This window comes from Crassostrea angulata, chromosome 3 (genome assembly GCF_025612915.1).
Source record: "Crassostrea angulata isolate pt1a10 chromosome 3, ASM2561291v2, whole genome shotgun sequence".
In the NCBI taxonomy this organism is placed as follows: Eukaryota; Metazoa; Mollusca; class Bivalvia; order Ostreida; family Ostreidae; genus Magallana; species Magallana angulata.
Genome location: NC_069113.1, coordinates 26,948,500 through 26,963,032, shown reverse-complemented (window position 1 = coordinate 26,963,032; position 14,533 = coordinate 26,948,500). Strand labels below are relative to the sequence as shown.

At 32.9% G+C, this 14,533-nt stretch overlaps 1 protein-coding gene across 11 annotated transcripts in view; it reads left to right on the top strand.

Annotated features, from left to right (window-relative positions):
- Positions 1-14,533, top strand: part of LOC128175353 (dynein axonemal heavy chain 6-like) — a 57,382-nt gene that overhangs the window by 1,850 nt on the left and 40,999 nt on the right. For 8 of the 11 annotated variants that reach the window (XM_052840912.1, XM_052840907.1, XM_052840908.1 and 5 more), the window contains exons 4-13: positions 350-495; positions 608-994; positions 1,290-1,426; positions 7,978-8,145; positions 8,412-8,518; positions 8,747-8,809; positions 9,090-9,357; positions 9,646-9,823; positions 9,967-10,151; positions 11,017-11,082. In XM_052840912.1, coding sequence (XP_052696872.1) covers positions 350-495; positions 608-994; positions 1,290-1,426; positions 7,978-8,145; positions 8,412-8,518; positions 8,747-8,809; positions 9,090-9,357; positions 9,646-9,823; positions 9,967-10,151; positions 11,017-11,082 — 1,705 coding nt within the window. Of the gene's footprint in view, positions 1-349; positions 496-607; positions 995-1,289; positions 1,427-7,977; positions 8,146-8,411; positions 8,519-8,746; positions 8,810-9,089; positions 9,358-9,645; positions 9,824-9,966; positions 10,152-11,016; positions 11,083-11,670; positions 11,689-14,533 lie in introns of all 11 variants that reach the window. The other 3 variants (XM_052840911.1, XM_052840910.1, XM_052840909.1) reach the window with 2 other exon arrangements.

The window sequence follows — 14,533 nt, the reverse complement described above, 5'->3', positions numbered from 1 at the left end:
TCGGGATCGGAATACTAATAATAATAAATACAAACGAAATCCAGATCTACCACACATGTATATCCTTAAATTTAAAAGTATTTGATATGTGATTTATGTAAATTGAGTCTGATACCACTCATTTTTCCCCTGAAATATATTTTAATTGGTATTGAAAATGTTCAGACGTTTATCAGTATTTAATAACTTTTTTTTCCTTCAAAATCCAATTTAAAGTAGACATGTAACAAGTTAAAGAAATGGATATATTGTGTTAATGATTCACAGTTCTGGTATTTCACAAATTGTGAATCACAATACTGAAGTCTGTATTAATTAGTAGTGAATCAAAAATCTGGGGTTTTTTCAGGATATACAAGCCACTACCCCCCTCTCCTGCCCCCTCCATGACAATGGACGAGATTCCCCCAGAGGAAGCTGAGGAATTGGAGGTGATGGCTGAACTACAGGAACTGATGGGTCCAGGAACCGAGGCCAGCACTGTCGCCCGATCAGGTAGGGGAAATTTCTGGCTCCATACTGATAAATGTAATCTGGTGCCTAACAATACATGTATTTTGAGTCCTGCTTTACTTAAGGTATATGTGAAAAGGTAATCTATTTTCAGATAGTGTTGGACAATTGGAAGACGTGGAAACCCCAATCAGTAGAGAGGAAGCAAATAGTTCGGCTGGAGATAAACCGATTAACTTTGCTAAAAGTCGTAGCACTGAGTCCAAACCAGGCACATCCTTCACCAATTTCTCTGTTCCCACACCGACCAAAGAAGAGCAAGAAGAGGATGCCAAAATACAATCCATGATGGAGAAATACCCCGAGACTATCCCAATTATTGATGAAGTCAAAGAGGAAAAGACTTCTACTGACTTGAAGGTCAAGGCCAAAACCAGCCAGCCAATAAAAACCGATTCTCATGCCAGGCAGCAGTCAGGAAGGAAGAAAGATATGACTCATGTTTTGTCTTACCTGAAGAAAAACAAATATGATGACACAGGTATTTTGCAATATAAATAAATCTCAAGTCTTACAAATAAGTCTAAAGGATGACTTGAGTTAGAATTGATGCACAATGAAAACATTTGATGCTTTTTCTGATAACACCATAAAATATACTTTTCGTGTCACAATATTTTAATTTTGTCTAACCAATAACCTTCTCTGATGTACAAATAATTCCAAATTGAGTTGTAATATACAAAAGCATTGGTATTTTATTTTATGTCAAAATTTCAACAAAAGACAAAGATGTTCAAGAGTGATATTTTTTAAGAGGTGCTTTTGGTTTTTAGTCCCTGAAAACGACAACATAATGGATAACGTTATAAAACTCAGAGAGAGGCTAGGATGGAAAACAGAAATCCCTCGTCATGCTATGGGGTGTAAAGATGCCATGGAAAAGCTAAAAAATTTACCTGACAATGAGAAGGTTAGTTAAACAATGTATTTCCTCAAGATCTAGTTTTCCCGCTTTCATGTATTTATTTAATGATACGTATTGGCTTGAATAACCTCAAAGGTCAAGAATCTACATAAAATGTATTAATTACCAATGTGTTCTGAAATAATGTAAAATGAATAACCTGATTGATATTAAAAGTAAAAACCTATTATATATTTATGCCAAGCGCAGCGAGAGGCAGGCAATGCCCGCCTCACAAAGAGAGGTTCATGGTAACATGTATATATAAGAAAACTAGAGCAGAGCTCGTGGCAAAGCCACGAGTAGGTCTTCCGTTGTTGCTGCGAGTTGAAAATATATGTGATATGGTGTCAAACGATTATAATTACTAAACTTTCAGTTCTGCTTTTGTTATAAAAACGTGTTGTGATTGAAAGCCTGCATATAAAACGTGTTTTGAAAAAGAAAATAAGAAAATGTTTTAGGAAAACTATTTGTCGCATACAGTTTATGTAATCGTAACAAACATTATTTAAAAAATGAGATATTTAATGGCGAGTTAAATTTTCAGAGGGTAGCAAGCATTGTAATAAACAGTATGTACTCATGTGGCATGTCAGGAATTGTGGTTTTTTTTTTTATTTTAAACCGAACCCGTTTACAAAACACGTAACCTTTTCTCTAAGATAACTTCTTTATTTAAATATTTGTAAATTTTTGAAGACAATGTGCAATTTAGAAATTTACAGACCCTGAAACGTACTACTACAACAAAAAAAAGCGTGCGACTAACGTGCGAAAAACGTTTCGTATTAACCGTTTAGCGTTTCGTGTGAATCGTGAAGCGTTTCGTGTAAACCGTTTAGCGTTTGGGACAAAGCGTGCAGAATTTCGGACAATGCGTTTAAATCGTTTCGAGCAAAGCGTGCGAGAACCATGTGAAACGTTTATCAGATTTCATTCGGAACTCTCTGACAATTTGTTTCAAAATGGAGCCCGTGTTTTACATTACATGTACTTTAAACTGTTTGTGATTGGCAAAACTCTCTTGTAGGTATTTTCATGAAAAAAAAATCTAGAAGAAATGATATACTTATCTTTTTACAAAATTGAATTTATTTTTAACAAACAAAAGAAAGGTATATGTATTAAAAGACGACTTGTTACAGAGTACATGTATATATAACGTTTTATACGATGTTTCAGTACTGGTACAGTTTTACCGGTAACGAATATTTGCCAGTATCGAATAATTTTTAGAAAAATTATTGGTGGAAGACAAAGTTGAGGTTTTAAAAAATTCTAGCTAGGTGATTATAACATAGAAATAAATATTATATCAGTGTTTGCCATTTGCACGATTATTTACCGAATTGTTTACAAATTAAAAATGTGCCCCAGATATGGGCTGCCGGATGTTCAAAGCAGAAAAAACGAAAGTGTGAAAACAATTAAGCCTAACTATGAAAATAAGTTTGTTATTGATCCCTATTTAGTGAATAATTAGTCAATATAATTCATTTAAAAAGATAATACATCATATCAAATAATAATGGAGCTTTGAATGAAATTACGACTTCAAATAGGACCACGTGTAGTTTTCCTAGTTACGGTTCATTGCGACAGAAGTATTATTTGGCTGCAAAAATTGATAGATATACGGGAAAAACAAAGGAAAATGGCAACTACTTACCATCAATTACTACTATAAAGTGTTTGTATGAAAATTCAATATTATAAAGTAACGGAAATGAAAACTGTTCAAGTCCAGTTTCAATTTGACCGGAAAACGGTATGATAAAAATAACGATCATATAATTTGTTTAAATGACATATTCCCACAATTGTTTTTCCTTGTTCATTTATAAGTCCATTAACATGTACCTCTAGTATATTTTTGAAATTAATTCGCCTCAAAATATTCGGTCAGAAGTGATAAAGGGCGCTTAATTCGATACTGGGAAACGAATTCAAAACTAGGAAACTGGAGGGGGTGTTGAAATTACTGTCTCCGTAATTCATCCTTTATTTTTTCGGGTTTGATACAGTTTAGAAGGACAAAGAAACGCGATTTAAACAAAAAATAAAAACATTTGGAATTCCGATAATAATAGTTGCATGCACGAGAAACCGCATACTGATTCGTTACCGGTAAAATGACTGTACAATATTAAAATTCGCTATACATAAAAAATATTAAATACAGTTAGCAAAATATGATTTCTGTTGGAACAAGCCTTAATCAACTTTAACTTACACGAGCATGTTTTGATAAGCATGTATCTTTTTTAATTTATTTACATCGATAACTCTTATTGAGACCACTCGCGACACACATAACCTCGGACATCGGGTGAGACCTGCACCTGGCTGAACCTGTCAATCAAACTCTGTGTATTTGTTTTCATTGGATGGTCAAGCGTCTCCTTTTTTGTCAATAGCCAATGGAAAAATTAATGACTTCAAGGTAATTGGAATCAGTATTTGATGAAGCACACAATTTAAATGATAGAAAATTTATTAATTATTTGAACAAAATTAAATTTAAACATAGAAAGAAAACATACTGATCATTTCTATGAATTGCGGGAAGTAAGTTCTTTGGAATCCCGATTACAGATATTTTTACAAGTAATTATTTTAATTACTTAAACCACTGTTAACGGAAAACAAGACGTAATAAACGCACAGGGATTTGCCTACAATGTACACAGTCATGCAATTAATTATTATGGGAATCTTTACGAATGGAACTTAATTCAAATAGATCATGATAATCTATATACACTGTACGCCGTTATACATGTAAGGAGCGCCGGTAATATATACGAAGATTGAGTCAAAAATTTAAATCATTTTTATTTCTTGTTCTTTTCAATACAATGTTAAATTACTTTGAAAAAAATCCGAAATAGTAATTACAACTTTCTTTTTTGTTTAATCATTTGAATTTTTTCTGAGGTACATGGATATGTACAGAACGTATTTATTTACGCGAATGATACGACATAGGAAAAAAATTATCGGATGTTTGTATAACATTGTTTTCTAACGAATGTGACTAATTTAATTTTATATATTTTTCAACATTATCAATGTAAATAATATCAGATTTATTTCCTATTTGTATTTTTTCATCGTATTCTCTGAAACCAATAAAAATACTAATGTTAGAAGAAAAATCAAATCCCGCCGAATACTGAAAAACCGATTTCAGTTTGTAATCATACGGATTTTTATTTTTGGTATTGACTATTGAGTTACGGTAACATTTTTTCTGGATGATTTTTTATTTATATTTTATGTAGTAAAAGCACCATTCCAACTGTTACTCAATTACATAACAATTGATGACCCGGGGCTATATATGTTCCGAGCTGTGTGCGCTGAAGCGACACAAAATTCTCGGTCGCACGTGGCGATTGAATTAACACAGACTGACCGAATAAACAAACGGTTGGGAAAGTGAAACAAAATGTTACACATAAGAAGAAGCCACCAAAAATGATTTTCGACAGATCTTGATATCGTTTCGCCAAAAAAAATAAAAAAATACAGCGCGAGCTCCTGTCAGCGGGGCGGGGGGGGGGGGGGGGCAGCAATGAGTTCGCTTCCATAATGAAACGAACATGTAGAAAAACTACAGAAGTGATTAATATGTGACCGATAGAATCTAATCTAAAGTTGTTTAAAACTCATGTGAATATTCTTTTAAATAATCATCGAATGCCTCAACTCAGGACATTCTTTTATCGTGCTAGCACCTACCGCAAACATGTAACATGGAACTTTGATTATAATTTGTTTGATTTTTAAACTACCTTGTACGCTATCGTATACACCAATGCTTAATCAACTGTACAAGTAAAATAAATTTATCTTTTCATCTTAAACCAATATAATAGTTGAAAACATAATAAAATATAGTTGTGTCCGTGCAAAATATGAAACATAAACGCGTCATAAGGTACATGTAGAAGAACACGAACCGACGGCGTATCACTTATCCACTCGCGCCGGATCTCCTCAGCCATGTGCGAGGGATGATCATCATTTAAAGGTTTAATATTTGAGGGGGGGGGGGGGGGGGGTGTTGATTTAAAACATTAATTGTACAGTTTTTAAAGTACTTTACTTAAACAAACGAAACATTAGTTTATTCTAACGATTTTTCCGATATGGAGTAATATCATTCATTAATATTCATTTACACTCAAATATTTAATTAAATATATATACAAGTAGGACAAACTTTTATAACATAAAATTAAAACAGTTCTTGTATATACGGCTATATTAACTCAAACACGTTCATATGCATGTAAGTGTAAGTCGCGGTGTGCGAATCTTGTGTATTAAATAACCGCTTACCGCTAGGTAATGCATCCGTGGCTGATCTCCTCGGCCGTGGGCGAAGAATAGATTACGTAAAGGTACAAAGCACAGAATCGCACAGCTCAGAACCAAGGAAGATTTGAAAAGTTTGCAGTATAATGACCTTACTCTATCAAATAGAAGTTATATATTTTAAACTTAAACCCCACAATTGATCTATGTCTATTATTGCTTTAGAGAATGACATTGCTTTTATTAATTAACTGAACTATTTCTTACTTGACATCCAATCGTTTAATCCACAAAAGATTTTGTGTAATCAAAACTAAAACAATTCTTGAGTTCGCGGCTACATAAACTCATATATGAGAGACGCAACTCTCGTGTATTAGATAACCGCTGACCGCTAGGTAGTCCAGCCGCGAGCATGGTAACCGATTTTCTCGGCCGCGGGCAAGGGAGAGCTTACGTAATGGTGTACACACATGCAGCTCTGATTCAAGGTAGATTTTAAATGCATGGAGTTAATAACTAAAATGTAATGCATAGAGTTTTTTAATTCCATATTTTGTGGTTTACTAGAAAAGAAAAAGAATGTTTTGTTTTACAATTGCCGTTTTTAATGATTGTGCACTACAAGAACTTAACAACAATAATTTTAACTCCTAAAGGAAAAGCGTATACTCCAACAACAACAAAAATTCTTATGAATTAATGCCTCCTGTATAAACCAGCATACTTTCTGCGGCAACTTTATGCCAGTTGTACGCACAAAGACTTTCGTTAACTTGTCAAATGAAAACATGTACATGTCAACATGTAAAGCTTTTTACACTCATACTACACAAATCACATACAAAATAACATTGTAACGACCTTTATGAGATCCCAACAAACAACTTTTCCAGCGACAGCTATATCAAAATCCTAACCGTTTTTGAGTTATTAAGCAAAATTTTTTAGGGGCCATTGGCCCTTAATTTAAGGGGCCAGCCCTTTTTTATTGATGTCAAATGAAAGCCCTCTATATTTTGCACAACTTTTATTCTACATGTCTTGATAAAATATTTTTCGTTTAAAAGATATAAAGGAAAATATGTCTAAATTTTCGCACTTTTTTGAATCCTGTTCTTTGATCCCCTACCTTTTCCTAAATAAAAAACGTAATCTTAAAACAAAAACAGATGTGCACAACTACAATGTCTCTGTTATTCAAATTCGTTGGATTCCTATTCCCTGCTATCATAGTCTCAGAGCCTTTGTCTGGAAACAAAAGGCCCTAAAAATTTTTAAAAGGGGAATAACTCTTTAACGGAAGGGGAATTCTAAATTTTATGAATTGCTTAAGATAGTGTTTTGTAAAGTACATTAGCCCTGAAAATTTGAGCAAAAACCGTTCAGAAATAAGCAAGATATGAAGCCTCAAAGTTCGCGTCTAGGAAGAAAAAAAAAAAAAAGAAAAATAATTTTTCCCGCACAATAATAGAAAGGTCTTCCGTTGGAAACGGAAGACCTTAATCAGTGAAAATTGAGAGTTGAATCAAGGGTGCTAAGGGCCAAAAAAGTTTCTTCCAGCCCTGGGCGCCGCCATATTGCACACCATTTTGTTAAAAAAGTCAACTAGATCATTAAAATGACTACCATTTGTCGATGTTTTTTGCCCCGAATCTCAATCAAAAACTTTCCAGTGTTTAATTAAAAGTAAGTAAGATGAAAATTTTGACTGTGCAAACTACATGTAAACAACTCTTAACAGTGCTTTAATCAAGAAATACAAATAGTTTCACGTATGTCTTATCAAATCATTAAATGGAAAATAAAATCATTAAATCAAGGAACCGATCTTTTAGAGACTGAATAAGGTAGAAAAAAAATTAATTAATAAATTTGAGAAAATTATAAGCATTGTAAGAAGAAAGAAGAAGCTAAATCAAGTACTTTTTTTGGCTAATTCCGAAGCAAAACTGTGTGCTTTTCAAATAAATTTTGTTCTACAAAAAAAATCAAACTGCACTGTGTTAAATCATCGCTCCATCCAACGGTCACACCGTTTACTAATTATCCATGAAGAATAGGTTAATTTCACAGGATCGCCTAGTGCTTCTATTCAAATATTCAACTCCAGTTCTCTCACTGCATGTTTAATATATTGATATAAGAAGAACACTTGGTATGATTATTCAGTGCTGAGGAAATATATTTTTGTTGAGTGTATTTCTTATACTAAACTTTTGTTTATGAAGGAGAGAGCTAAAATGAAGGAAGATGATGGTGAATTTTTGTACTGCCTTCCTCGCCAAAGGAAGAACCCAAGAGCCAGATATGACCCATTTGATCTCCAAGTTGTCTCCCCTAACGAGGCGCAAAAGTCGGATCAATATTACACCATATCTGCTTCATTTATTACTAGGGTAAACCTCTTTGTTGCTAGCAAGAAGATTTTCAACAAAAGCGTCAAAATGTATATTCCACTTACTGGTATTTCTTCTCTAAAAAAAATGTGTGTATATCATGTCTAATAGACTTTGATCACAAAATTGGTTACCTGGTACATGCTAAAGATTTGAATGTATAGATGTCTTCTAATTTGTAACAAGGTTTTTTATTTGTTTGCAGTGTAAATTAGTTGCTCAGATTTGTGACAAGGCTTTTGATTTGTTTGTGTTGTAAATTTCAGTGTATCCAGAGTAAGTCGGAGACATATAACACCCCCGTCCTGTGGTGGCTGTGGGAGAGGAGACTATTCTACATGGTCCACAACTTCCCGGTCTTTGTCAAGTTCAGGTAAATACAGAAAGGAAATCAGAATGATGGGCTAAGAAGGAATATGGAACATGTTTGTTAGTACATGTTAAGAAATGATGAAATGTGTTTCTTTAAAAGTTTGAGTTTTAATAACTTGAATTTTTATCGTCTTTTTTTAAGAGATGATTACTTTTTATAATTTTAATTTTATGTGGATAGAATTTTATCAATAATAGCTTTTACATGATTTCCCTATGCTTTTTCAAGATTGTGGAAGACATTTAAGCAGTGGAAAAGAAATGTCAGGCTACAGAAAAGCAGTCAAAGCAGGTTTGTAATTATAAGCCATTTCTTAAATTGCTACTCAAAGAAGATTGATAGCAGTTCAAGATTAAAATTAAGTTCAAAGATGATGAGCTTTTCATAGCTTACACTTAATGATATGATATACCATATTTTGAATAGTAGGTTTGTAACTATAAGCCAGTTCCTCAACTACTATTCAAAGAAGATTGATAGCAGTTCAGGATTAAAATACAGTTCGAAAAATGATGAGCCGTTCTTACTTTACACCTATGGATAATGAAATACTTTATCTTGAATTTCTTAGGGCTGTTCTGTATAAAACCCTCTTCATGGCCAATGAGATTCTACAAGGCTGCCTGGTCCACGTTCGGAAGCTGTGTGAGGCGGCCTCGGGGAGTCTGACCGGCCTGGGGGAGGGGGAACATGCCATCTCCTTGGTGTCCCTGGACAAGAGCCGCACCCTTACTCTGGAGGAATTCATGTCAATGCAAGAGCAACAAGGGGATAAGGCCCTGAAGCAGCTTAATGCACTGCGAGATAAAATCATTAATCTTGTGTGGGAGTCGTGTGCGGTAAGTTTTGTGGTTTTATTGAATGTCTATTTTGATGGAGAAAATTTGAAACATATTATTTGCATTTATAGAATATACTTGTGAACCTTAAGAACAGTTGCTTTCAAACTAAATATTTAATCAAAGGAATTCCTGTTAAAATGATATGGGTATCAGTCATTCTTATTTTAAAGCTTAATGCGCTCTGGTAAGAATAGATGAGTAAAACATTTTATTTTCACATACTAGATTGATTTTATAAATACTTAACACAATATTTATTCCTTTGAGCATTCCTTTATGTTTTAGACTGTTGCGGAGATGGAAGGTATTACTACAGGAATCAGAGATGAAAATAATCCCAAGAAAGTCAAAATCCAAGTCCCAAAAGAGGAGGCAGTGCCTGTTGTCACTAGCAAAACCAAACTACAGGAGAAATATGGATTCACGAGTAAAACTTCAACTGTTGCCAAAGTTGAGAAAACAAGTAAGTAATGCAAATGGCCTCCAGCAGGCTATTTAGAAATGTATAAAATCTTTAAAAGTTTCAATTTTTTGGGGGGTGGGGGGGGGGGAGTGATAAAGTAAAGAGAATTAATATATTTTTCATAAATGTGGGGTTTCTTTTAGGGGTAAAACCATTGTATGCGGAGATCTCCGAGTGGAGAAAAATCTTGTCCCGCCTGTGTAGTTTCCTTCGTTCCGTGGACTACCTGATTCTGGAAATGTTGCGTCGACTCGTGTTGACCGCTGTCCGTCAACTGCTGGATCATCTGGTAGCATCATACAATGTCACCGACGAAGACGAGGAACGGGTATAAGCAATATTTCTTTTATTCTTTCATAGATGATGTGAAATAAGAAAAATTTGTGATGAATAGCTCTTTTAGAAAAAAAAAACTATTGTGGATACCTGGTAGATTTTTAGAAGTTAAACTAGAAAATTTTAAAGTCCAGTAGATACATATATTTATTAATGTGTAAAGTGAATATTATCTTGAATCTTTCAGCTATTATTAATTATGATTGATAATTTAATTATTATTGTGTACAATTGGTAGAATATGTAGAAAGCAGTGTACTTTAGCCAGTTTTAGATTTTTCAATAATGCCTTTTTTAATAGACATGCAGATTTCTCAATTTATAAATGTCAAGACTATCAATTTTATCATCAGGGAATTGTTTCAACCCATCGCATTGTAAGTTTACAAGTTCCAGTTCTGTTGTTCCATTAATTCTTTGAAACGTTCCGCATACATATATAATATGTATGTTTGCCCAATCCATTTATTCCTATAGAACTCCATTAATTAACTTACACTGACTGCCAAAACAGAATGGTTTTAATTTTATTTCATTGATTTCATGTTTTTAAAATATTGGACCATTTTTGATATGTCAACCCATCTGTGTCTTTTTTTATGAGTTAATTAATTAACTCCCTAATTGCATTTTTCTTGTTCATGCACAGTATTGACTAAATTATATTTCTATGAATTCTAAATGAATTATAGAGATGAAAAAAAGATATTTCAAAAGTTAATCTTTCAATATGAAAAGTTTCCTGTATAGAAATGTAATTATGAATTCATTGCAAAATTTTCAGGTTATATAAGCAAAGAAATATTGTAATTTGTGATATTCAAAGACGGTATTCAATGAGCTAATTGTTTTGACAGGCATCTTCGTATATTCCATCTGAAAACACTTCTGCTAGCACCTCCCCAATTCCAGAGAAAAAACAGGTCTTTGTGCCAAACGTGTTGTTGATATATGTATATATAATCAGTTCTTAATTTTGGCTGCCTTGATTAATTTAGTTACCAAATTGGCTTAATTCAGATGTTGTTATAGTTGTTTGTATGTTTTAAATTTCATTTAGTTAGTTCAGGAGCTTCCTAATTGCGAATGTTTTTGTTTTGTAAAAATGTTGTGTGAATTCCTGGATGCATTTAATCGGAGGACATGATTGCTAATATATAGAAAGAAGATCGAGCCCTCTAAACCCCATTGATTTTAACTTTAAGTTTTCATTAGTGTGCAAACCATCTAATCCTTCATTTTCTGGTGTTTTTTTTTTAAGATTATGCTGAAATACGTGTATTTCATTCATTAACTAAATGGCTTCTGGTGATAATACGTATAAAGTGTGTTTTGATAATGAAGTGTGATGAAAATGCTTATAACTGCATGTACACATGAATACACATGACAAAGTGACATTGTAATATAGGTATAATTTGTAGTCAGTGGGGTATCATGTATATGAAAATTTATCATCTATAAAAAGCAAACAAATTCAATAAAAAGGAATTTGCCATATTTTTTTTCAGCTGCTTACCAAGAAGCTTGTGAGACTTTTATTTTTAGACATACAGTATTTCGTATTTTATATTTTAATACATATAGATATAGAATATTAACATCAACAAACACTGATTTCCCCCCAATATCTCTTGGGTTTCTTTTGCTTTGATATGTATTTTCAAATATCACTGGCTGCTTGTGGGAATTTTTCTTTCTTTTTTTAATTTTTTTTTATTACAAATGCCATAAAATATATTCCACCAGCATTTAATTGCATGACAGTTGTATATTATGGTGACATGGCAGCTAGTTTTTTCAATATCCAATATCTTTCTTTTCAGTGCATTGAACTATTGCTTTAAAATGTTATACATTTTTCATTATTTTTTTTTTCATCCTTTTTTAGCTCACCTGAGCTGAAAGCTCAAGTGAGCTATTCTGATCACATTTTGTCCGTCGTCCGTCTGTCCGTCTGTCCGTCTGTCCGTCTGTCTGTCTGTCCGTCTGTAAACTTTTTACATTTTGAACTTCTTCTCTAAAACCGCTTATCCAATTTCAACCAAATTTGGCACAAAGCATCCTTATGTGAGGGCGAATATAAATTGCAAAAATAAAAGTCCGATCTGTATTCAAAGCGGAGAAAACCTTGAAACTGTAGAAAAAGGGGGGTGCATTTTTAAAAATCTTCTTCTCAAGAACTACTGATTCCAATTCAACGTAGTTTAGCATAAATTATCCTTATGGGAAGGAAAATATAAATTGCAAAAATTAAGTGCTAATTCTGTGTCAAATTTGAGTTATTACGAAAATAATAATAAAGGAAATGGGTGTTTCAATCAGTTTAATAGCTTCGGGCTCGGCATCCGGTAATCCGGCATCCGGTAAAATGGGTAGGCAAGACTTGGTCTGGGCAAAACAAAGATTGGCAGATATTAATCTGCCAATCTCATTAAAATATCAGGATATTTGATGGACTAGTATATTTGTATTCGCTGTATATATTGCTGCAAAATAATGCGTATTTGGAATTGACGATTGTCGATCTGCCTTGGCTTTTATTTTGCCACGGCCCGGGTTTGCATACCCATTTTACCTAGACTCGTATTCCATACATCTAAAACGAGGTTCTTTGTTTAAAGCAGCCATGACATTATAAGAAAAAGGGTCGATCTGACTATGATGAATTTGCTTGTTGTGCAACAGTTCGCGTATGAAGGGAAATTTTTGAAACATGCAAAATATATCGTTGCCGATTTTGTGAAGTAAATTGAGGCTAAATATTTCAATGCGTTGACAGTTTTCACACATGACGTTGGTGTTAGCTTGTTCCGATTTTCGTTTCGTTTTCATTATTTCTGCTTGTAACCTGGGAACAATCGTCTGTATTATTTCGTGATTTTTACGTATCAAATCAAACAGAGACTTTGGTAAATCAAACAGTTAACTGTTTACCTGCGCAAATTAAGCAAAATCTGATGTATTAAAAAATAATGAAATACAATTCATTCTACCGGTAATTCGATCGGCATTATCTTTTGCGAAATGGTAGATTAATGCAATAGGTTTTGTTGCGATGCTCGGCATTTTCTCGAGTTTATTCAATTTAAATAAAGTTTGACATTGCTGACGGAAATATGTAGGTATATACATGTATCTATATGATTCATTTCGAAAAAATAAATTGTGTTCTTTATTTGTTATAGTGAATGTTTCTTGTGTTTAATTGTTTTCAATTTCTAATAACTAACCATATTTGAGTGTTAAGCTTCAAATTATAAGCAAGATACAGAGATTTGCTCACAATTCTATGTTTGTACACAGATCTTAAAAACTAAAGATTAAAAAAGTAAAAAATTTGTCAATATTTATTGAGAAAATTTTCAAAGTCTGTTCGTTCAGAAACCAACTTTAACATCTTATTGTATTGTAAACTTAACATTTTTTCGTCATTATTACTCCTACTGTACATGTGATCCTTCACTGTGTTTGTGTACATTTGTATAAACTGATTTTGAACCTCAAATACCAGTGAACTGGTATTGAGTGAATAAAAGAATATAAAATCTTAGGCCATTCTTTTTTTCCATTTTAAATGCTGAATAGGAAATACCAAGTTAAAAATCATAAGCTGAATGTAATAAACTCATGTGAACAAAATATGAATCAAACCTAGGCGAACTGTGAGCTCTGTATCTTGCTTATAATTCTACAATTGACGCTGAAATTTTGGTTGAACATTAGAAAATCTCTATGAATTAGAGTATGTTAAATACTTGTACAAACAAAATAAAATAATGATACTGTGAAATCATTAGATTTCGTGGTGGCTCATTTTTCGTGGAATTCTTGGGTACCTCTCATCCACGAAATAACATCCTTCACGAATTGATGAATTAGGGTAATAAAGTCATATTCCCTTTTGTAGATATATATGAAAACACGAAATTACGTCCCCACGAATCTGTAAAATTTAAGTCATCCACGAAAATTGGCCCCCACGAAATTTAATGATTCCACAGTATTCTGTATATATCTACTTTCCCTCTCTTTATACAATAAATAATGTGAAATCTACATCAATTTTGATAGTTTTTCAGACACGAGTAAATAAAAACGACATCTTTAAAACAGTTTCCATATTTCTGACACATTTCTGTTGCGGGGATAAAGTAATTATCGCTATTCCTAAGAATATCACAGCGGAAAATTATCCTGGTTTGTACGCGAAGTAAATAACAGTCATTTAATTGTAATGGAGAAGACAAATAAAATTTTTGAATGTTTTTAATTTGAGAAATTGAGCACATTGAGGTACAATTTTCTTCTTCACATCTATACATGTAGGGTTTTTAAAATAAAAAACAATAACTATTATTTTTTTTTAAAACA